Source organism: Crocuta crocuta, unplaced genomic scaffold (assembly GCF_008692635.1).
Source record: "Crocuta crocuta isolate KB4526 unplaced genomic scaffold, BGI_CrCroc_1.0 scaffold8, whole genome shotgun sequence".
NCBI lineage: Eukaryota > Metazoa > Chordata > Mammalia > Carnivora > Hyaenidae > Crocuta > Crocuta crocuta.
The window spans coordinates 1,968,453-1,990,446 of record NW_027532162.1 but is presented as its reverse complement, the minus strand read 5'-3'; the positions used below and the strand labels follow the sequence as shown (position 1 = coordinate 1,990,446).

Here is a 21,994-nt window from a genome sequence, read left to right as displayed (position 1 = left end):
TGCCTCATGTGTCATTCCATGTGGAAGTAACCCTTAGACCCATTAATTAGGATCCTGTGATCTAAATTCTGGCATGTCAGTAGCACTGCGGTATAGGGTTCACTGGTATCCTTCTCAGCACGGGTTACTTCAACTCATTAACTAATGGTAACTTAAAATTGTATTTGCAGTTGTAATGAGTCAAGAAGAGTCAAGATACTGGTGGAAAAAGAAGAACAAGATGGGAGAGGTTGCTCTCCTGGGTTAGCAAGACTCATAAACCTTCAGTAATTAAGCTGATTGTGGTTATTAGCACAAGAATAGATAAAGAGGTCAGTGGAACAGAACAGAGAACCCAGAAAATCCATACATATATGAACATTTGAGGTTTTGCGAAGATGGTATTAAAAGGTTGTTCTACTAAGTGGTATGGGACGTTGGGATGTGAGTATTTGGGGGGAAAGTGAAACTTGATCCCTACCTCACTTCATATGTTTATTTGGTCTCAACACTTCAGAGGTATTATATCATTGCCTCCACTGCTGAGACTTCTGCCGGCCACCTCGGCCACCTCCTTGTTGCCCTTTGTAGGCAACCTGCCTTGTGTCTCTAACATTTCTCTGGTGTAGAGTCCCAGGCCCTAGAGACTTCCTTCAAGTCCAGTGGTTGTTCCCTACTCCAGTTTGCCCTATGGAATTAAGGAAATTCTTCCAGAAAAGTGGGTGCTTTTGTTTAACTTTCGAATCATTAAGTAATTATATAAACATTTTAACGTTAAACCATGGTTGTGTGTTAGTAAAAGAAGCATAAAAGTGAAACAATAAGAGTGAATGAATTTAATGAATTCATACCTTACTTGAGTCTTCTTAAATGTTTCTAAGTATTTTAGCTCTGTTAGTTATTTGACATGCTAGCAGTTTCTACTAAAGGGTAAGCTTTGGCATCTCAAAAGACGCTCATAAAGAACGCCTTGTCGCATCTCACGGTTCCCATGAGCTTACTCACAAAGAACACTTTTCCCTTCATGCAGTTTTGTCCTGTGTATAAAGGGAAAACTGCCTGCCAAGGAGCCTAAGGAGGTTGGCCGCGTACTACCGTGGTGGTGAAGTGTTTGTCCAGAAAGTCATTACTGGCTCCTTTCAAATCAGTCTTTTCTTCCTTAATTTTATCACCATATTTCCATTTTGAGGGGGTTGGGTTGCCACAAGGCGACAGGAAGTGCTCCTAGTGAGTTGGAAATGACTGGAATGTAAGAGGTCAGCATACAGTAGATGAGATCTGAGATGGACAGAAGAGTGGCTCCCAGGCCAGAATAAGACTGAACTGTCCCCACATCAGAAGAAAAGAGGAGGGGTACCTGGGTGGCTCGTCGCTGAAGCATCCGACTTTGGCTCAGGTTGGCCCCACATTGAGCTCTCTGCTGTCGGCACGGAGCCCGCTTTGGATCCTCTGTCGCCCTCTCTCTGCCCCTCCTCTGCTCTTTCTCTCTCAAATAAGTAAATAAACTTTTTTAAAAAAGAAGAAAAGAGGATGTGACAGCAGGAAAAGAGTGTATGGTCTGCTGGGTAACTGGGGAAAAATCAGGCTGAATCACCTGTGCAGCTGGCGGGGGGGGGACCCCTTTGAGAGCCGTGTCCCCCTTGCCAGGGCAGGCCCGAATGCTTACAGTGACTCGCTCAGAAAGTGCTCCCTGCTAGCCAGGCAGCCTTTGACTAAAACTTGCTGCCCACGTGCATCAGCCGGTGGGGTCGAAGAATGGACAGATCATACGTACATGAGCTTTCTGGTTTGTAGGACTGTTAATCCATTACAAAATAGTAAACTGGCTTTTTGGCTTAAACTTTACCTTCTTGTGCATTAGACGCTCACAAGGCAACCACCCTGGGCACTAAACACAATGGGACACTGGAAAAAGTTGAGTCTCTGAGTCAGGAGGGTTGAGGGCCAGAGCCTCCGTGTGCTGACCCACCAGCACGGATCTGTTAGGCACACCTGTGCACTGTGGTGTATAGGGCCGCGGGCGCATGGGATAAAGCTGTGAAAAGCAAGGGCATAAACCCCAGTTCCAGCATAGTGGCTTTGGTGGCATGTGGGTGTGCAGGCGGGGGTGGGGGGCACAGAGGCCTTCAGAGGTGCCCTTGGTGGCCCCCTTCCGGGCTAGATCGGGACTCCACGGATGTTCACTTTGTGACCATCTGGGCAGTTGTATACAGTCACATTGTACGTAGTCTTGTGCACGTGAATGTATTTCATTACTGTAGAAATGGAAACAAGGGAATATTGTGCCACGAGGCACTTGCTACACAGCCACCTGGCATCTTGAAGGCAGCAAGCTTGTCCGCCCCCGCCCCACGCCTGTCAGAGCTGGCCATGTCCTTCCTGTGACCCCCCGTACACGTGTGTCAGTGCCAGCAGTGCTTGGTTCCTCTATGTGGCCACGGGTCTTGTCCTTTTCCTGGACTGTGAGAGCCCCTGAAAGGGACAGCCTTGTTTGTGTCCACACAGCAAGCGCACTGAAGCCGTCAGTAAACACAACTGTGTAATCTTCAGCGTGCCCCTCATTGTAAATCAGCAATGCCTTTATTTATTTATTTTTTTACTGCTTATTTTTGAGAGAGAGACAGAGACAGAGTGTGAGCAGGGGAAGGGCAGAGAGAGAGTGAGAGACACAGAATCCGAAGCAGGCTCAGGCTCCGAGCTGTCAGCACAGAGCCCGACACTCAAACTCACAAACCTTGAGATCATGACCTGAGCCAGAGTCGGACACTTAACTGACTGAGCCACCCAGGCGCCCCTAAGCAGCAATGCCTTTAAATAGGCTACCTGACGTTTTTAAGGCCTACCAGTATTTGTAGACTTACCGGAAAAACAGTGCTAGTATTTTAATGAAGCTAGTGCAGTAAAAATCCCATGTTTAAATAATGTCTTAAATGAAGGGTTGGCTTTATGAAATAGAAATACTGTTAAAAAAGGTTAATGGTGGCTTTGTGTCTTCCATTTTCTAAAACAGGTTTGTGTATCCTGATTCAGTCATAAAAAACAAGCCCCGAGTATTTTCTCACCTATGTCTTTTTATTCTGTGCGGCACTTGGTGACATCCTAATCTCAGTCCCCCCCCCTTCCTGCGGGGGCTGTAACTAAGGTTCCCCGAGCCTGCCCCCGGCCCCCTCGGAGCCACGCGTCCCACTGGCACTCCCAGCCGGTGACCGGGTGCCGCAGGGACGCAAGGCACATTTAGGCCTGTGACGCCGGTGGCTCCTGGCAAGTGACTCTGGCCTGTGGGCTCCTGTTGGCGTGGCCACAACTCTCCAAACCTGGGCTGCAGTTGGAGATTCGCCGGCGCCACTCCCCTTCCTTCCCCTGCGTCCGACCCGGGTCCCAGACCTGCACTGAGCCGCCGGTTCCCCCGCCTCTTCCAGCTGCGTTTGCCCGGACAGGTGCCGTGAGCGTGAGCGAGCGTCTGCTCTCCACAGCTCCACAAGCGCTACACAAGTGTAGCTCAGTCTTCCAGGCCCTTCTATAGCCTGCTTCTGTCCGTTACCGCGAGGGGAGGGTTGAATCCATCGACAGGAATAGTGCATTTGATTTCCTCATTTCAGTTCTGTCCATTTCTGCTTCACATATTTTTAAAAATTATAAAATGTACAGAACATAAAGTTTATCATTTTTCCATATTTTTTTAATGTTCACTTTTTATTTTTGAGAGAAAGAGAAACAACATGAATGGGGGAGGGGCAGAGAGAATGGGAGACAGAATCCACAGCAGCTCCAGGCTCGGAGCTGCCAGCACAGAGCCCGATGCGGGGCCCGAACTCATAAACCATGAGATCATGACCTGAGCCAAAGTCGGACGCTTAACCGACTGAACCACCCAGGCGCCCCTCATTTTTCCATGTTTGAGTGTATAGTTCAGAGGTATCAAGTACATCCAGGTTGTTGTGTTGTTTCATGCACCTTATTTTTTTTTTAATAGTTTATTTATTTTTGAGACAGAGAGAGAGACAGAGCACGAGCTGGGGAAGGGCAGAGAGAGAGGGAGACACAGAATCTGAAGCAGGCTCCAGGCTCCCAGCTGTCAGCCCAGAACCCTATGTGGGGCTCGAACCCACAACCGCGATCATGACCTGAGCTGAAGTCGGATGCTTAAACCAACTGAGCCACCCAGGTGCCCCTGTTTCATGCACTTTAAAGCTCTCGTATTAGGTACCTATACATTTAGGATTGTTATCTCTTTATTAAATAGATCCTTTTATCACTATGAAGTGTCTCCTTTTATCTCTGGTGATATTCCTTGTCTAGTTTGGTGTTATTATAATCTCTCCTGCTTTCTTACAATTAGAGTTCTCATGTGTATCTTTTTCCATTCTTATCTTTAGTTTATCTGTGCCTTTATAACTAAAGTGCATTTCTTGAAGATAATGTAAAGTCAGGTCTTTTTAATTCAGTTTGACAATCTCTACTTTTTTTTTTTTAAGTTTATTTATTTCAAGAGAGAGCGAGAGCGTACACAAGTAGGAGGGCGGGCAGACAGAGAGAGTCCCAAAGCAGGCTCCACACTTACAGTGCAGATGCGGGGCACAAACCCATAAATGGCAAAATTATGACCCGAGCTAAAACCAGACGCTTAACTGACTGAGCCACCAGGCACCCCTACTTTTTTTCTTTTCAGTAATCTTTATGCCCAGCATGAGGATTGAACTCATGACCCCAAGATCAAGAGTTGCAAGCCCTACTGACTGAGCCAGCCAGGCGCCCTGACAATCTGCCTTCTAATTGGCATTATTAGGCCATTTATATTGAATGTGATGATTGATGTGGTTGGGTTTAGGTCAGTTTCTCAGCCTGACACTCCTGACACCTAGATCTGGGGGTGCTGTCCTGGGTGCTGTAGGGTGTTTAGCAGCATCCCTGCTTTCTGCCTGCCAGATGGCAATCGTATCACCTACGTTGCAACAACTGTCACATGCAGATACTGTCACATGTCCCATAGACAGGGTGGAGGGCAAAATTGTCCCCAGTTGAGAGCCATTAGTTAAGTCTACCATCTTGATAATTTTCTCCTTATCCCACCTGTTCTTTATATTTTGTTTTATTTTCTTTTCCTACTGTCCTTCAGGCTAATTATTTTTAAATATTTCTATTTTATGTCCACTATGGCTTGTTAGGCCCTTCCCTATTTTCTTTTCTAGTAGTTTTTCTGGGATTTATATCATGTGCCCTTTAACTTCTATCTACCCTATATAATATAATTATCACTTTACAAATAACATAAGAACTATTCAACAGTTTATTTTACTCACAGTTATTTTGTTGCTGACATATAGAAATAGAATTGATTTATGTATATTTTACTTACATCTTGTTTTATAGATTTCTTAGGGTTTTCTACATAGGTGATCACTTCTGCCTGTGAAGAAAGCGTTTTACTTCATCTTTTCCAATGTGGATGCTTTTACTCTTTTTTTTTTTTTTCACTTGATTGACTGCTCTGGCTGGGCTCCAGCATCACGTCCACAGTGAGAATGGACATCTTTGCCTCGGCATGTACATTTATTAGCTATAGATTCCTCATAGATACTTTTTGTTTCTACATAATTCTATTCCTAGTTTTCTGAGAGTTTTTTTTTTTTAATGTTTTATTTATTTCTAGGAGAGAGAGAGAGAGAGAGACAGCGTGAGCAGGGGAGGGTCAGAGAGAGAGGGAGTCACAGACTGAAACAGGCTCCAGGCTCTGAGCTGGCAGTCAGCACAGAGCCCGACGCGGGGCTCGAACCCACGAACCGCGAGATCATGACCTAAGCGAAAGTCAGACGCTTAACCGACTAAGCCACCCAGGCGCCCCTTTCTGAGAGTTTTTAAAATCATGAATGAGTATTGAAGTTTGTCATTCTTTTTCTGACTCTGTTGAGATGATAACATTATTTTTTTCTTTATTCCATTAATATGGCATATTATATGTATTGAGTTTGATTATTAATCCAAATGTGTATTACTTCTGTAAACCCCACTGTGTAACAACGTATTATCCTTTTTAAAATCTTTCTATCTTCATTTCAGTAATATTTTATTTTTTAAAAAAAATTTTTAATGTTTTATTTATTTCTGAGAAAGTGTGAGCAAGGGAGGGTCAGAGAGAGGGAAATACAGAATCTGAAACGGGCTCCAGGCTCTGAGCTGGCTGTCAGGAGTGGCTTGAACCCACGAACCATGAGATCATGACCTGAGGCCAAGTCGGACACAACCGACTGAGCCACCCAGGCACATCATTTCAATAATATTTTATTATGTTTTTTTTTGTATCTATATTCATGAGGGATATTAGCCTATATTTTTTTGTTTGTTTGTTTGTTTGCCTTTAGTTTTCTTGCTATGTCTCTGGCCTTTCTCATCATAAATGTAAATATCTCGTACTCTTGATTTTTTGCTAGTCTGAATCTCTAAGTCTCTTTCTCTAAGTTAACAGTTTTTCTATCTGAGTGTTTTAAAGATGATCTTCCATTGTCTTCTGGAGTCCACTGTTTTTGTTGAGAAGTTTTGTTTTTTAAGATTTTTTTTTTGAGAGTGAGCATGCACATGCATGCACATGTTCAGGGGAGGGGCAGAGAGAGAGAGAAAGAGAATCTTAAGCAGGCTGCATGCCCAGCATGGAGCCCAGTGAGGGGCTCAGTCTCACCATCATGAGACCATGACCTGAACCAAAATCAAGAGTCAGACATTTAACCAACTGAGCCACCCAGGCGCCCATAAAGATTTTATTTTCAAGCACTCTCTACACCCAACGTGGGGCTTGAACTCACAACCCCAAGATTGAGAGTCACACACTCTACCATCTGAGCCAGCCAGGGGCCCCAAGAAGTTTGGTTTTTTAATAATTATTCATATCTGGTCATTTGCCCTTTTTTCTGACATAACATTATCTTCTCATGATCTTTGAGGGTTTGGCTACAGTGTGTATATGTGTATTTCTTCCATTAAGCTTTTTCAAGGCTTGTGCTCCTGAGGACATGGGTCTTTCATCAATTCTGGGTAACTTTTAGCCCTATGTCTGAAGATACTGCCTTCTGTTATCCTCTTTTCTTCTGGCATCCCAGCTGGATGGATCTTTATATTCTGTCCCCTAGGACTCTGCTCTTTCATGTTTTTTTATCTTTTCCTCTCTCTTTGTTGCACAGATCTGTCCTCTAGTTAAATAATTTTCTTTCAGCTATGACTAGTCTGCTATTTAATCACCCACTAAGATTTTAAACTCTTTTGACTCATTTCTATTTCCAATAGTAGCTTACTATTATGTTTTAAATTCCTTATATATTTCTTAAAAATGTTAAGCATATTTCTTTTATGCTCTGGGTCTCTTCAATCTAAATGCTGTACTTGTGTGGAGGCAAAGGGTTGTACAGTTCTGTTATTGCATTAAAAAATTTTTTTAATGTTTATTTACTTATGAGAGAGACAGACAGCAGGGGAAGGGCAGAGAGAGAGAGGGAGACCCAGAATCTCAAGCAGGCCCCAGGCTCCAAGCACAGAGCCCAACTCTGGGCTCAGACTCACAAACCACAAGACCATGACCTGAGCCGAAGTCAGACACTTAACCAACTGAGCCACCCAGGAGCCCCTGTTACTGCATTTTTTTGGTTGATTCTTCTTCATGGGGCCTTTTTCCCATGGTAGTTCCTAATTAGAAGCTCTGTGGCTGGTCCTAATACGTGTGAATCTGAGGGACCTGGGTCAAGCCTGTGTCCCACAGATGGGTTTAGACTCCCTTGGAGTGCTGCTGACTTAGAAGCACTTCAGATCCAACTGCCCGGCAAGGAGCTCTTTGAGTGGGAAGAGACAATAAATTTAGACTCTGAGGCTGAACAGGGCAGGCTCGTGGCGGATTCTTAGGGAACATTCTTCTTCTTTATTCCCTCTAGCCACCATCGGAGAGACGACACAGTTCCTTGTCAGCTCCGTCTGCTGGCAAATTGATTTTCCCCTAATTTACACTTTGAGGGTTAGGCCTTCAGGGCTCCTTCACAGGAGTTTGCGGGCGGTGTCAGTTCCAGCTCCCCACCTCCTCCGGCCTGAAGCCGCGTCCTCCTCAGCCCTGGTCAGCTCGGGAAACCAAGGCTCTTGGTGCTGGTCAGAGTCCTGAGGTAGCCCGTAGCTTCCGGGCTGCCTTCCATTCTGGTTTGACGATACTCTTTCGGTTTGGGCCCCTGTTGATTTTTACTTTCTAGAGATCAGCATTTAATCTATGCATTTAAAAGGATGTTTTATATATCTTACTCAGCATCTCTAGGTGTTTGGAGAGGAACGGTTCTCAGACTAGCTAGACTCACACTGTAGGAAGTTGAAGCCTTGTATTTTGTTTCTATCTAGAGTATAGCTAAGTATTGATAATCTGATCCTTGGGATGTTTTGGTTCTTAAGAACCATAACACTGACTAATGATCATATTAAGTAACATTACCTTATAATGTTTATTTACTTATTTTACATTTTTTTTATTTTTGAGAGATAGAGACAGGGCACAAGTAGGGGAGGGCGGAGAGAGAATGAGACATAGAATCCAAAGCAGGCTCCAGGCTCTGGGGTGTCAGCACAGAGCCCAACACGGGGCTCGAACCACAATATCATGACCTAAGCTCAAGTCAGACACTTAACCGACTGAGCCACCCAGGCGCCCCAAACAATGCTTATTAAAAAGCATGTGTACATGCATCACACATAGATATTCAGGCTTCCAGCCCATCTGAGTGATGATTTTTTTTTTCTTTCTTTCTTTTTTTTTTTTAATGTTTTATGTATTTCTAGGAGAGAGAGAGAGAGAGAGAGAGACAGCGTGAGCAGGGGAGGGTCAGAGAGAAAGGGAGTCACAGACTGAAACAGGCTCCAGGCTCCGAGCTGGCAGTCAGCACAGAGCCCGATGCGGGGCTCGAACCCACGAACCGCGAGATCATGACCTAAGCGAAAGTCGGACGCTTAACCGACTAAGCCACCCAGGCGCCCCCTGAGTGATGATTTTTATTTTAAAACCATTTGTGCAGAAAAATCACACAGCCATTTTGAATCTGTGCTATGACATGGCAGGATCTCCCCTAAGGGATCTTGATTCCTGATGTGGTGGCAGTCGTAGTCATTACAGATTCGTGGGACAGTATTCTCTTCCACGTCCTGCTGCTGTCGAGGCTGTCCATGGCTCCACCGCATTCCGGCCCTGGCTTCCCTCAGAGCAGTGCCAGTGGATTCTGCTCAGGAATCAGCACTCGTGTTTTCCACGCCGCAGACGATAAAGTCCTCTTGTTTTCCTTCTCCACAAGCCAGCCAGGCCTTCTGTCTGTGGGGCCCGTGGAGCCAGGCCCAGGGAGCGCACAGAGCAGCGAGGCAGGGCCAGGCCTCAAGTCACGCTTGGGCGTGAATCCTAACTCTTGACTCCCCCAGCGCTGTGTCCTTAGACAAACCACTTCACCTCGGCCAAACGGCGGAAACCACAGCACCTGCCCTCACAGATGTCCAGGGAGTCAGGCGGTAATACGTGTGAAGCGCTTACCCAGCCGCGGGGCTCAGGGGATGCCCAGTAAAGCAGAGCTGCCGGGCCCTCTCCTCTTGCCATCATCATGCCAAGCAGGTCTTAACAGAGTCTTCTTTCTCCATCAGGGTTTACTGCCTTCCTGCCCGTTGCGCTTGCCACTTCTCTCCACTAGGCGCACACCACCTCCGGCCTGAACTATTGCCCAAGGCCCCCGGCTGGTCTTGCCGCCCGGTCACACTTCCTCCTCCTGCTGGGCTGCACCTGGTCCGGGTTATCGGAAGCACTTCTGACCGAACACTGGCAAAGTCAGGAATCTTCCAGGGCTCCTCTTTGCCTTCTAATAGCTTAAGATCCAAAGCCCTTCCCCTACATCACGATCTCATCAGATATATTTAGAGCCCCTGAGAACACCCTGAAAGCTGTAAAGTACCGGATGAAAGTGAGCGCAGTCATCACCACCCCCATCGGCTGTAGGCGGCTCTTCATGTGCACGGCTCGTTGCCACAGCTAAGCTTTAAGAGGGAGGGACTGCGACCTACTTTGGTTTATATTACCATAGCAGCTGACTCAGTACCCTGAATGTGGAGGGCATACCTACATATTTGACAGATTGAATACCATGTAAATTACTACATCCAAATGTAAGGATCAAAGTGGTTTATAGGAGATCTTTCCGTACGTCTTAGCAGGGTCAAATGGTTGTGTAATTTTTCTGAATGAATGGTTTACTAGTCAGTGGGCCCGGAAGCCTTGAATATCTGTGTGCACTGCTTGTACATGTGCTTTTTTTGTTGTTTATTTTTGATGGGGGAGGGGTAGAGAGAGACGGAGACACAGAATCCCAACCAGGCTCCAGGCTGTCAGCACAGAGCCTGACACGGGGCTCAAACTCACAAGCGGCAAGAGTATAACCTGAGCCAAAGTCGGATGCTCAACTGACTGAGCTACTCAGGCACCCCTTGTACATGTGCTTTTTAATATACCAATGTGTTAAGTTTGAATTAGTGTTATTTAATTTGATGATCGATTTAAGAGCAAATCCACTTACAAAGCGCTTTCAGGTGCATCGTCCCCTGCTTTGCGGCGAGCCTGTGCAGCAGGCAGACCAGCGACCACGGTGGTTCAATGACTTGTCCGTGTTATGAGAGAGGAAGGCCGAGCTTGGAGCTGGGATAGATAGCTCATCGTCCTCCAGACTCCTGTTCTCGGCAGGAAGTACCTCTCCAGGCCCCTTAATTCTCTCTTGATAAGCGCTCAGAATATTCACCCTCAATTGATCAGAATTTCCTTCATTAAAAATGTAGTTTTTTTAAATTTTGTCATTTCAAAGATTTAAGACCTAGAGGGGCACCTGGATGGCTCAGTTGTTTAAGTGTCCCATTTTGGCTTAGGTCATGATCTCATGGTATGGGAGTTCAAGCTCCACATGGGGCTCACTGCTGTCAGCAAAGAGCCTGCTTGGGATTCTCCTTCTCTCCTCTCTGCCCCTCCCCCGCTCATGCTTTTTCTCTCCCCCCCCAAAATAAATAAAATAAACTTAAAAATAATGCAATAAAGATCTAGAACAGAAAAGGAGGGTTTTAACAGGTGTCATTGTTTTTCTGAGTCCTCTACATTTTCAGTCAGGACTTTTTGTATAGGCTGCAGCCTGAAGAAGCTTCTGCCTCCTTCCACCTCCATGGGTGATGTTTACGTTTTGGAAGCTGGCCTGGTTACAGGTCCTTTGGTCTTGAACATTTGCTCTCTTAGGGGAAAACGGAGCCCATCACGGTGGTGAAGCTGCTGGCCTGCTTCGACGACCTCGTGGCCGCGGGCACAGCCTCTGGGAGAGTTGCTGTTTTTCAGCTCGTGTCTTCCTTGCCCGGGAGAAATAAACAAGTAAGTACCAGTCTCTTTAGCATTATCTTAACTTCTTGTCCAGGTCCTCCTGGATCTCAAAATGAGAAATCCTCATCTGCCTAGAAAACGCAGGCCCAGAAAAGCTTAGCCCTGTGCTCTTTATAATCAGATAGCACTTTTGTTCTTGATAGGGCACCTGGCAGAACGCACACTTGGGTAACTTAAATTTTGCTTACTGTTCTCTGGCTGCCCTGTCAGTGTTAGCGTCAGTACCCAGACGGAACGGCGTGCAGGGCTCTGCCTGGAAAGCAAGTTTGGGAAAACCAGCCTCTCCGTCGGGAGGGGGGACTACATAGTCCCTTGGCCACGAGCCCCATCTCACTTCTCTTCTTTCTCTTGCACATTTTTATCATTTGTTCCCAGCTTCGGAGATTTGATGTCACCGGTATTCACAAAAATAGCATAACAGCTCTGGCTTGGAGCCCCAATGGGATGAAATTGTTCTCTGGAGATGACAAAGGGAAAATTGTCTATTCTTCTCTGGATCTAGACCAGGTAAAATTGTTTCCAGAAGTATTTTTGGCCTTCTTAAATTCGGAGAAATTATATCCATAATTACATTTTGGTCAAACAGTTTGTATCCTTAGTCACTGCCCCTTAATAAGGTCAGTGATTATTTTGTGACGTTTTCCTTCAAGGACATCTCACGTTTTCTAAGCGTCGCCTCCTGTGACTAAAGGGTTGGCTTCTGTCTCCGCTGGCCCCTTCCTTCAGAGTGTTCGTCCACCTGTGTCTAGGCGTGGGGAGGGGCCCGGAGAAAAAGAGGCCCTGTCACTCCTGTCTCCCTGAAGGGTGTGTAGGGGCCTCGCGAAGCATCGCGTGGTCATAACTGTGGTCATAACTGGACCGAGGTCAGTGCTTTCGGGCAGAGAGCCCCGCCCCCGACCAAGCCCCGCCCCGCCCCTCGAGTGGGGAGAGCGGCAGAGGAGGAGGAGGGCTCGGCCCTCGCGTCTGCTGCCTTGTTTCATCCTCACGAAAGTGAGGCCCCTGTCAGTAGATGAACCCGTGGCCCCGTCACCAGCCCTGGGTCACAAGCGGATTCCACACCGAGTTTCTGCTCCGAGGGCCAAGCCTTTCCCGCTGCATGGCTCTGTGTGCACCCGTGTTTCCCGTCGTCACACGTCAGCCCAGCGAGCCTGAGCATTGCTCACGGTTGTAGGAATTCAGCAGTTACTAGCCGAGCGTGTGCAAGCAGGGGGAAGGGCAGAGAGAGAAAGAGGGAGCAAGAGAATCCCAAGCAGGCTCTGCACTGACCAATGCAGGACTCAATCCCACGATCCATGAGATCATGACCTGAGCTGAAATCAAGAGTCGAACAGATTGAGCCACTCAGGCGCCTAAAAAATAACTATTTTCAAACCAAGTGAAAAGAATGACATTGCTTTATATTTTTGCAAATCTCTTTAATGACCGGCTTGGTGGAGGACTGCTGCGTGCTGCATTTAATGTGACGCAGATGTATTGTGTTGGTTAGAGCGTATAAAGAGAATCTGGCCTCACACAGACTGTAGTTGGAACAGGACAAGTGTTGTAATAGCCTTCTTAGAGAATTGTGGACACTCTTTAATCTTATCCCCAAACTGACGGATGATGGTTTCTTTAAAGGTAAGTTGTAACTCGGAAGCGGAAACCAGACGGGTCATGTTTTCGGTGCTCTGTCGCAGTAAAATCCACTCGTCTGCCTGGCAGTGGAATGGCTCTCCGGTCCACGCATGATTTTGTAATATCCTGCATTGGTCACCTGGAAAATATTGATCTACTGAGTAATGCAGATCTTTTCAAATCTTGACCCATTTGATTATATAATATCAGAGAAGGTATCTTTGTAAACACCACCATCCTGATCAGAAAAGTCTTTAGCTACTGGGAATTGGTCAAGTTCACAAGGTGGATAAAGTTTTCAGTTCTAGTCCTCAGGTGAAAACTTGAAATTTATTGTCAACAACGCACACTATTACTCCTTGTCATTAAAGTGACAGGCCTGGTTTGGTCCATCTTGAAAATGTCTGCCAGATACCCAAGCTTGAGTAATTATATTATGTCAGGTGAAAATGGTGTTCTGTGAAAATAAAAAGCAGCTGGTTGAACTCACAGCCCTCATAGTTGAACAAGTGCTTTTCCCCGAGAGGACCAGAGAACCTCAGGACACAGCAGCCAGGCCACGTGTGCACTGCCCACTTTGTCACACAAAAGGCAGAACTGTGCGTACCCATGAGCCAGGATGGAATGCAGTTATAATTGTCCTGCCACAGAGACCATCTTCAGTGAAACGCATGTCTTTGCCACGAGCACGTGGTGGTGGAGGACACAGTGACAATTAGTGGGCTCATTGCCCCAGTCTGCCCCTGTGGCTTTTGTGTCAGAGCAAATTTCAGCTCAGTAAAAAAGGCAGATGCAACCTAGCATGACAATGAAAATAATTTTGACTTTGCAGACCCTTTGAAAAGGGTCCTAGGGACCCTCCGGACCACACTTTGAGAACCGCTGTTCTCCAGGAAAGCGTTAAGGTTGTTAAGAGTCCCTGTGTCCTGCCTCTCTTCTGTTCAGGCCTCCAGGCAGCACTGGTCGTGAGCTGCATTTCAGGAAGCGGAGAGAAAGCCACATGCAGAAAACAGTGTCCTTATCATGCGGTGAACCTTTTCCCCAGCTTTATTGAGGTTCTGATAGTAGTTGGGTTTTTTGTTTTTTTTTTTTTAAGATAAAGTACAAAGAGATTTACATAAATAGTTATGGGAGTATGCATGTTTTTGCAAAATTAATACAATAAGTTGAATTCCTTTATAAGCTAAGTCAAAAACTGGAAAGCTACAGTTTACATAACGAGAAATGTGGAGGAAAATCTGCTTTGAAAGCCCTCGGTGTTCAGGGGGAATACCGAGAATCTGCTGTCTTCATTGTGTCCATGGTTGTAGGATTGTGTGTGTTTGCCAGAATCCAAAATCGTGTATCTTAAAAGGGTGAATTTTATTATATGTAAATTTTACCGGTAAATCTGATTGCTGCTTTCCTCTCCTGCCCCCAAAAGTTTGCAACAGGGCATCAGTATTTCTTACACAATAGAAGAAACTGGTTCAGGAGAAAAGTAACTTATAGAAGCAGATTTTTGACACCAAGAATTAGAGTTTGTGTTAGCAGTAAAATGGCTTCTAGAGTTCTACTTTGTTCTTTAATGTATTTACTACCATTTAAATGTCTTTCTCCTGTTTTTTCTGGCTCTTTCAGTTGGCAAGGATATAATGTCTCCAAAATTGCTTTGAGCTCTTTGTGGGGGACAAGTGTCCTGTGACCTTTGATGACAGTTGTCACAAATAACCTTAGCTTTATAGAAAGTCTCGTTGTGTTCTATCAGTGTAAATAATACTCCTCGTGCAGCACGTTTCTGCCTTGGTCTTTATGGGCTCTTTTCTGAACTCTCCTGAGGATATNCACAGAATCTGAAACAGGCTCCAGGCTCTGAGCTGGCAGTCAGCACAGAGCCCGACGCGGGGCTCGAACCCACGAACCACGAGATCATGACCTAAGCGAAAGTCGGACGCTTAACCGACTAAGCCACCCAGGCACCCCTCCTGAGGACATTTTAAAAGAAGTTGTACAAAATCTCTAAACGTTTCTTGCCAAACTTGATGTAACCTGAGGTTAGCGTTAGCATTGTTTTCTCATTTCTCTTATTTCCAAATAACATCATCACAGTGGGTTTACACTGAATCTGTTGGGCATGAACAGCATACGTTTTGAGGTGTAAATTGACTCCACATCGAGGTGGGTTTACCTGCACTCTCCCCAGGGCGTCTGTAACTCCCACTTGGTGTTGGAAGAGCCATCTTCAATCGTGCAGCTGGATTACAGCCAGAAAGTGCTGCTCGTGTCTACACTACAGAGAAGCCTGCTTTTTTACACAGAAGAAAAGTCTGTCAAGCAAATTGGAACACAACCAAGGAAAAGGTAAGTGTCACACGTGCCCCAGCGTGGCGGCTACAGAGGGACCTTAAGTTTTCGTAGGGTACCTGTTTGCCGTGGGCAAGCCCACAGCCGCTCTAAGCCTGGGGTCCCTCGACAGGTCCTGACCTGCCTGGCCGCCTGTCCCAGCATCAGACGGGAAGAGTGCGTCCGTCTCATTCTGCTGCAGGGCCTGCAGGCATGGCCCGTCTGCCTTGAGTGCAGACTCTGGAGAAGTCTCTGAGGTGGTCAGCTCTGGGTCCGCTCCTGTGCGGCCACCCTCCACCTCAGGAGGGGTAAGGGTCCCCTCTGCACTGTGCGGGCTGTGCGAGGTTGGGGGTGCCTGGTAGACGAGGCGGATGTGAGCCCATCATCATGGACACCGGAAAGTTGTTCACCGCTGTACCGCCTGCTGCGGAGCTGGGTGTGGGGTGCCGTCACACTGCTCCCGGGCCTGGGGGTGATGGCAGACTCCCTGAGGGAGTGCGCGAGGGAGGAGTGGGGAGGCCCTGGAGGGAGGCTTCCAGGCTGAGAGCTTGTCACCCATTTACCTGCCGCCTGGAAGGGCACTGGGAGACGGGCTAAGCCAAGTCCAGCTGCCCGCCAGCCGTGTGGGAAGGGGCAGCCGAGCGCAAGGGTGACCTCCCTGCGGGAAACATGCCTGTAGAGCTCGGGGCCAGGTTTGTGTGGCGGTGGGGACAGCAAGAAGGGGCTGGATAGGGTGGTGGGGCCACCCCCTCCTCAGCAGAGAGGGACAGAGAGACGAGTGGGGGCGGGAGGAGGGGGTGGGAGCCAGCAGCTGGGAGATCGGGCAGCGGGATTTGGAGACGCTTCCGGTAAAGGGGCACTGGCACTGTTGCCTGCGGAGAATCGGGGCCGGCGTGGCAGGTGGGCTGGGGGCTGGGGAGGGCAGGCTGACAGGGAGACGTGGTGGGGTTGGCCGTGCCCGCGAGGGAAGGCTCACGGAGGCTGGTGGTGACAGCTGTGCTGGTGACGGGTGGCCCAGAGAAGGGAGGTCAGACGGGTGGAGCGTGACAGCCCTTAGCTCATACAAGATCTGGTCATGCCTCCCTTTGGCTTCTGTTTTCCATGCTGAATACCCCCTCAATTCCGTCAACAGCTTGGCCTTTTTATCACAGTAATCTCCCTGTGACCAGCCCCTGGACACACAGTAGAATTTGGAGCTTGGGCCCCTGGTCCTGCACATCTTCATCTTGCCTTTGCCTCTGCCAGTGCCCCCTCTTCTGCCTCGTAGTTTGTCCTGGCTCCTCATCAGTGTCCTGCTGCATCCTGTCTTTTTGGAAGGATAGTGGAATATAAAGAGAGATAAAAACCAGTTATTTTTCACGTGGATAAGCCAATAGTGTTTCTCTTAAAACCTGGTCTTCTGACCTCTTGTGTGGAAACGTAAGCACCTTTCCATGAGCCCCTCCTGGTGCCTATGAGCAATCAGGTCCTCTGGCCTGCAGACACGAATGAACGTGTTCTTTTTCTCTCAGGAAGTGTATTTCCCTGAGCCTTAGAGAAGTGCTGATAACAGAATAAATGGAAACGTTGTTTACAGGCTTGTCTGGAGCCCAGTGAAGAGGTCTCAGTCAGAGACACACATTAAGTCATTACATACAGGTGACATCGAGACCTCTGACGCTGGGTGAGTTCACGTAGGGACACTGCGTATTCACGTGACATATAGAAGTCCTCACCGAGTCTCTGCTCTGGGCCAGCACCTTTCTCAGTCTGAGGAGACAGCTGTGAACAGGGAAAATCTAATTTCTCAGGGCTCCCATTCCTGGAGTGGGAGGCTGACATTAGAGAAAAATGTTCTAGAATGTTCGGTAGTGATAAATCAGGATCTGGACTAGAGAGGAGGGAGCAGGGGACACGGGCGTGTGTTCGGGTATGCAGGTGGGGAGGCTCCTCCGCGGCGGGGACCAGAGCGGCTTCCTGAAGGGGGGCAGGAGGGGTCACAAGAGGACCTTGGCAAGAAGCAGGGGCAGTGCGCGCACTGGGTGTGTGAGGGTTTGGGGAACAGCAAGGCCAGGAGTATGTGGAGCAGAAGAGGGGTTGAGGCCTGTGGGCCTCACTTGGCGCCTCCCTTCTCCCAGCATGCCAGCCGTCGTGAGAGGCTTTGACCAGGGCAAGTCACCCTTGCTGCCCTGGAGGGGACAGGAGCGGTGGCTCTGGATAGCCCGGGGCTCCTGCCAGGGTAGGGCGCTGGGAATGCTCCCAGGGCAGGGCTGACGGGGTGGCTGACACGTGCTTCCGGGGAGTGAGAGAAGGAGACTAGTCGGAGGCCGTGGCCTGAGTGGTCGGGTGAGGGATGGGGGAGAGGCCGGAACAGTGTTGAGGACAAGGTGGCACTGTCTTCTTCCCCATGGAGGGCAGGAGTGTGCGTGGGAGCCCATAGCGGGTAGATGGCGGTTAGAGCTCGCCGCGGGCGTGAGCGTCACTGGAGAAGGGGCTGAGGGTCTCTGTTCTGGGCGTCGGCAGGGACAGGAGCTGAGAAGGGTCAGGAGTGAGAAGTCAGAGGCGACTCAGAGGGAGCGTCACGGGGCCGGCAGCTGTGTCAGAGCTGCCAACGGCCCTGAGAGGTGGCCTGAGACAGACCTTCGCATCTGGCAACCTGGTGGCTACGCACAGGCTTGCTTGGGAGAGAGGCCAGGGGAACGGTGTGCGGAGACAGCTGGTTTTGTCCGAGGGAGCACAGGGGGCGCCTGGCGGGGAGCAGGACTGGTGGGAGGTTTGCAAAGATGGACCATGCGGCTGGCACTGGGTGGCTGGTGCGGGCCCGCACGGAGGACGAGATGGTGGTGCCTGGCGTGGCCTCCCTGGAGCCCCGCTGGTGGGCGAACCCAGAGGGCGCGTGGCCCGGACGGGGCCGGGCATTCTTGGAGGGGAGCAGGGCACGGGGCAGGTGTAGTCGCGGGCAGGGGTCCTCGGGGGGAAGTCCATCCTCTTCAGTTGGAGGCGGTGACCCCCCCCCTCAGACTGGACCAGGTGAAATACGTGTTGCGCCCAGAAGGTCTCGGAGGCCCCAGCCGCCCCAGGCGTGCCGTCTTTGCTGTCCTCAGGGTTCATCTCCAGTCTGTGTCGCACCGTTTCACACGGGACCCTCCTGCTACCTGGTCCGTGTTCCTGCTGTCCGGTCGTCGGGGCGCCTGCACGTCGCAGTCGTGCGGAGTGTGTGCCCCAGCAGAGCCAGCATCGAGTTCTGGAGCAGGGTCACCACCTCACCACCCTCGTGCCTGCGTGACGGCCTGCGGGCAGTCGGCCGCTGAGCCTTGTGTCCCCCATCTTAGGTTTCCATTGTCCCGTGTCGCGCCCTCTGTCCATGCTCAGCATTTCAGGTCTCTGGCACCAGAACTTGTACGTCATGTTAGAAAACACTCAGGGGTGCCTGGGGGGCTCGGTCAGTTGGGAGCCCATGATTTGGGCTCAGGTCATGATCTCACAGTTGGTAGGCTTTAACCCCGCATCGGGCTTCGCGCTGGCAGGATGAAAACTGCTTGGGATTTTCTCTCTCTCTCTCTTTCTCCTTGCCCCTCCCCTGCTCATGCACACTCTCTCTCAAAATAAATAAACTTAAAAAAACATAAACACACTTTTCATATTAATGTGGTTCATAAAGGGAATTAAAGTTGGTTTTTAAAGTCATCAATGATTTTTCTGGAAATCACCTCCACCAGAATTAAGGAGGTAGGTTAACTTAGTTATGATTTTAGAATCCGCAGTGTGTAGACCTTAAAGGATGAAGTCTGAGGGTCCCATCCAGAATGACATCAGCAGGTGCTGCAGAGTTGTACCGCGTGGGTAGATGGCAGCCAAGCCAGGGCTTTAGGACAACCCGCCCCTTACCCTGGCTGGTTATCCCCAGCTTCGCGGCCTCCCCCGGCTCACTCGCCGCACGTAGCAGTTCCTTAGAGCCGGCCAGCCGCCTGCCAGGACCCTCTCAGCCTGTTACATCCCCCAGAGACTCCGTCCGCCCCTCAGCCAGGCGGTAGTCCCTGGTCTGGCCCTCTCGTGCCCCAGGCAGGACACGTCCCATCTGGACTTGTCGGGCGGCCCTTGGAGCCTCAGATACAGCGCCTCCCAGAAGCCCTCGTGGCAGTTCCCGCACACGTGCCGTCCACCACAGTGTGTTCGCAGACCGGGCCAGGGTCACCTCCTTCACCTTTCACGTTGCCCCGTAATGTGGGAACTCCCCACGCCTTTGTTAAAATGAACGTGTTAGTGACCTAAGGTGAACAAATCAAAACAGGAATGACGAGGTTTTTCAGAAGACCTATAAATAGAAGGAAAACATTTAACAAACAGTTGGATCACCAAGTACAAATTGATTTGACAGGAAGGACAGGAAGAAGAGATTATGGGCTGCCCTGCAGAATTCCTTTGGATCTATTTAGAGAATCTTTCCAGAACAGATCCACCAAAGGCAGTAATCAAGCACGATGCTGACTATGGTGTTGTCTGTGAATGATGTACAGCGCAGAGCACTCTTGGCTAATCTAACAAGTCTTCATATCAAAGTGAATTCAATATTCAATGTCCTCCTTGGACCTTTTCCAGAAGGATTGAGTTACTGGAGCCAGAGGAACCTAGGGAGATTAACTAAAGTGCACAGAAGCGTCCAGATAAGTTTATCTGTGTGGCTGTGTGAGATGCGCTCTGGAGATAGCCCCTCTGGAGGGCCACACGGTGGCACCCGACAGGGCGCTGCTGTGTGCAGAGAGGGTGACCAGAGTGTAGGGTACGCGGAGGGAGCACACACTGGGGACACGGATGGACCCACAGGTAGCTCCTAGCTATGGGTGCCTGTAGCCGTGCGCGTGACCGGTGAACATTTGTGGGGATGTGGCATCACCAGTAGTGCTGGTGACACAATCGGAGATTGTGTTGTTTAACCCTCATTTAACCTCTGAGATGGGGGGAATTTCCCTTGGTTTGCAGATTAGGAAACTGAGACCCAGGAAGGTTGCATATTACTTAGCAATTCCATGTCAGGGCTAGAAAGTGAGCCCGGCTGTCAATCTAGAGCCAGTGCTCTTTCTACTGTTTAAAATCAGAGAAGTGTAAGAGTGCCTGGTGGCTCAGTACGTTAAGCTTCTGACTCTTGGTTTCAGCTCAGGTCATGGTCTCACAGTTTATGAGTTTGAGCCCCGAGTCAGGCTCCTCGTTGACAGCACAGAGACTGCTTGGGATTCTCTCCCTCTGTACGTGCACATGCTCGCTCTCTCTCTCTCTCTCTCTCTCTCAGAATAAATAAACATTAAAAAAAATCAAGAGCATTTTGGAGAGAGGATCAGCAGGACTTAGGGCTGGACTGAAACTTTTTTTCTTTTTAATGTTTATTCATTTTTGAGAGAGAGAGAGATAGAGCACAAGCGGAAAAGGGGCAGAGAGAGATGGAGACCTAGAATCCAAAGCAGGCTCCAGGCTGCTGTCAGCACAGAGCCCAAAACAGGGCTTGAACCCACAAGCTGTGAGATCATGACCTGAGCTGAAGTCAGACGCTTAACTAATTGAGCCCCCCAGGCATCCCTGAAACTTTTTTTTTTAATTTTTTATTTCTTTTAGAGAGAGAGAGTATGAGTGGGAGAGAGGGGCAGAGGGAGGGAGATAGAGAATCCCAAGCACACTCCATGCTCAGCACGGAGCCTGACACAGGGCTTGACCCCACAACTCTGGGATCATGACCTGAGCCAAAATCAAGAGTTGGACAGTCGACTGACTGAGCCACCCCAGCACCCCTCGACTAAAACTCTTAAACCTTGAGGTCTGATAGGAGCCTGAAATTAGGCAAAGACGAAGAGACAGTGAGAACTCAGAGGGGTGCCCAGGTGGCCCAGTTGGGGGAGCATGCAACTCGTGAGTTTGAGCCCCACATTGAATATAGAGTTTATTTAAAAATAGAATCTTAAAGGGGAAAAAAAAAAAGAACTCTAAGGCTACTGATGTAAACCTAGGTTGGTATAATCACATTGAAAACAGTTTGAACTTGTCCTCCAAATCTGAATTTGTTCTCACTTAACAACCCAGGGGTTACGCAACAGAGCAGCAGTTCTGTCTCTGAAAGATCCGTGGCAGACTCTCGTACCTGCGTGCTGGGAGGCCTGCGTGAAAATGCTCGGAGCCCTGCCTTTTAAAATAGAAATGTGGAGGGGCGCCTGGGGGGCTCAGTCGGTTAAGCCTCCAACTTCGGCTCAGGTCATGATCTCACAGTTCGTGGGTTCGAGCCCTGCGTCGGGCTCTGTGCTGACAGCTCAGAGCCCGGAGCCTGTTTCGGATTCTGTGTCTCCCTCTCTCTCTGACCCTCCCCTGCTCACACTGTCTCCCTCTCTTTCTCTCAGAAATGAGTAAAACATTTAAAAAAATTTTTTAAATAGAAACGTGGAAATAATGCAAATACACACCAATAAGAAAGTGAATAAGTAACTTGTGGACTCCTGTGTAGCAGTCAAAATGAATGANTTGAGCGTCCAACTTGTGATTTTGGCTCAGATCATGATCCCAGGGTTGTGTGATTGAGCCCCACAGGGGGCTCTGTGCTGACGGCATGGAGCCTGCTTGGATTCTCCTTCTCCCTCTCTCTGCCCCTCTTCTACTCATGTGCGGTGTCTCTCTCCCTCCCACTCTCGCTCTTGCTTTTTCAAAATAAATAAATACACT

At 48.8% G+C, this 21,994-nt stretch overlaps 1 protein-coding gene across 4 annotated transcripts in view; it reads left to right on the top strand.

Moving 5' to 3' along the window:
* The window catches only part of TECPR2 (tectonin beta-propeller repeat containing 2), a 103,919-nt gene that overhangs the window by 19,150 nt on the left and 62,775 nt on the right, over nucleotides 1–21,994 (top strand). For all 4 annotated transcript variants that reach the window (XM_077776482.1, XM_077776484.1, XM_077776483.1 and 1 more), the window contains exons 3-5: nucleotides 11,243–11,371; nucleotides 11,756–11,887; nucleotides 15,177–15,334. In XM_077776482.1, coding sequence (XP_077632608.1) covers nucleotides 11,243–11,371; nucleotides 11,756–11,887; nucleotides 15,177–15,334 — 419 coding nt within the window. The remainder of the gene's footprint in view (nucleotides 1–11,242; nucleotides 11,372–11,755; nucleotides 11,888–15,176; nucleotides 15,335–21,994) is intronic.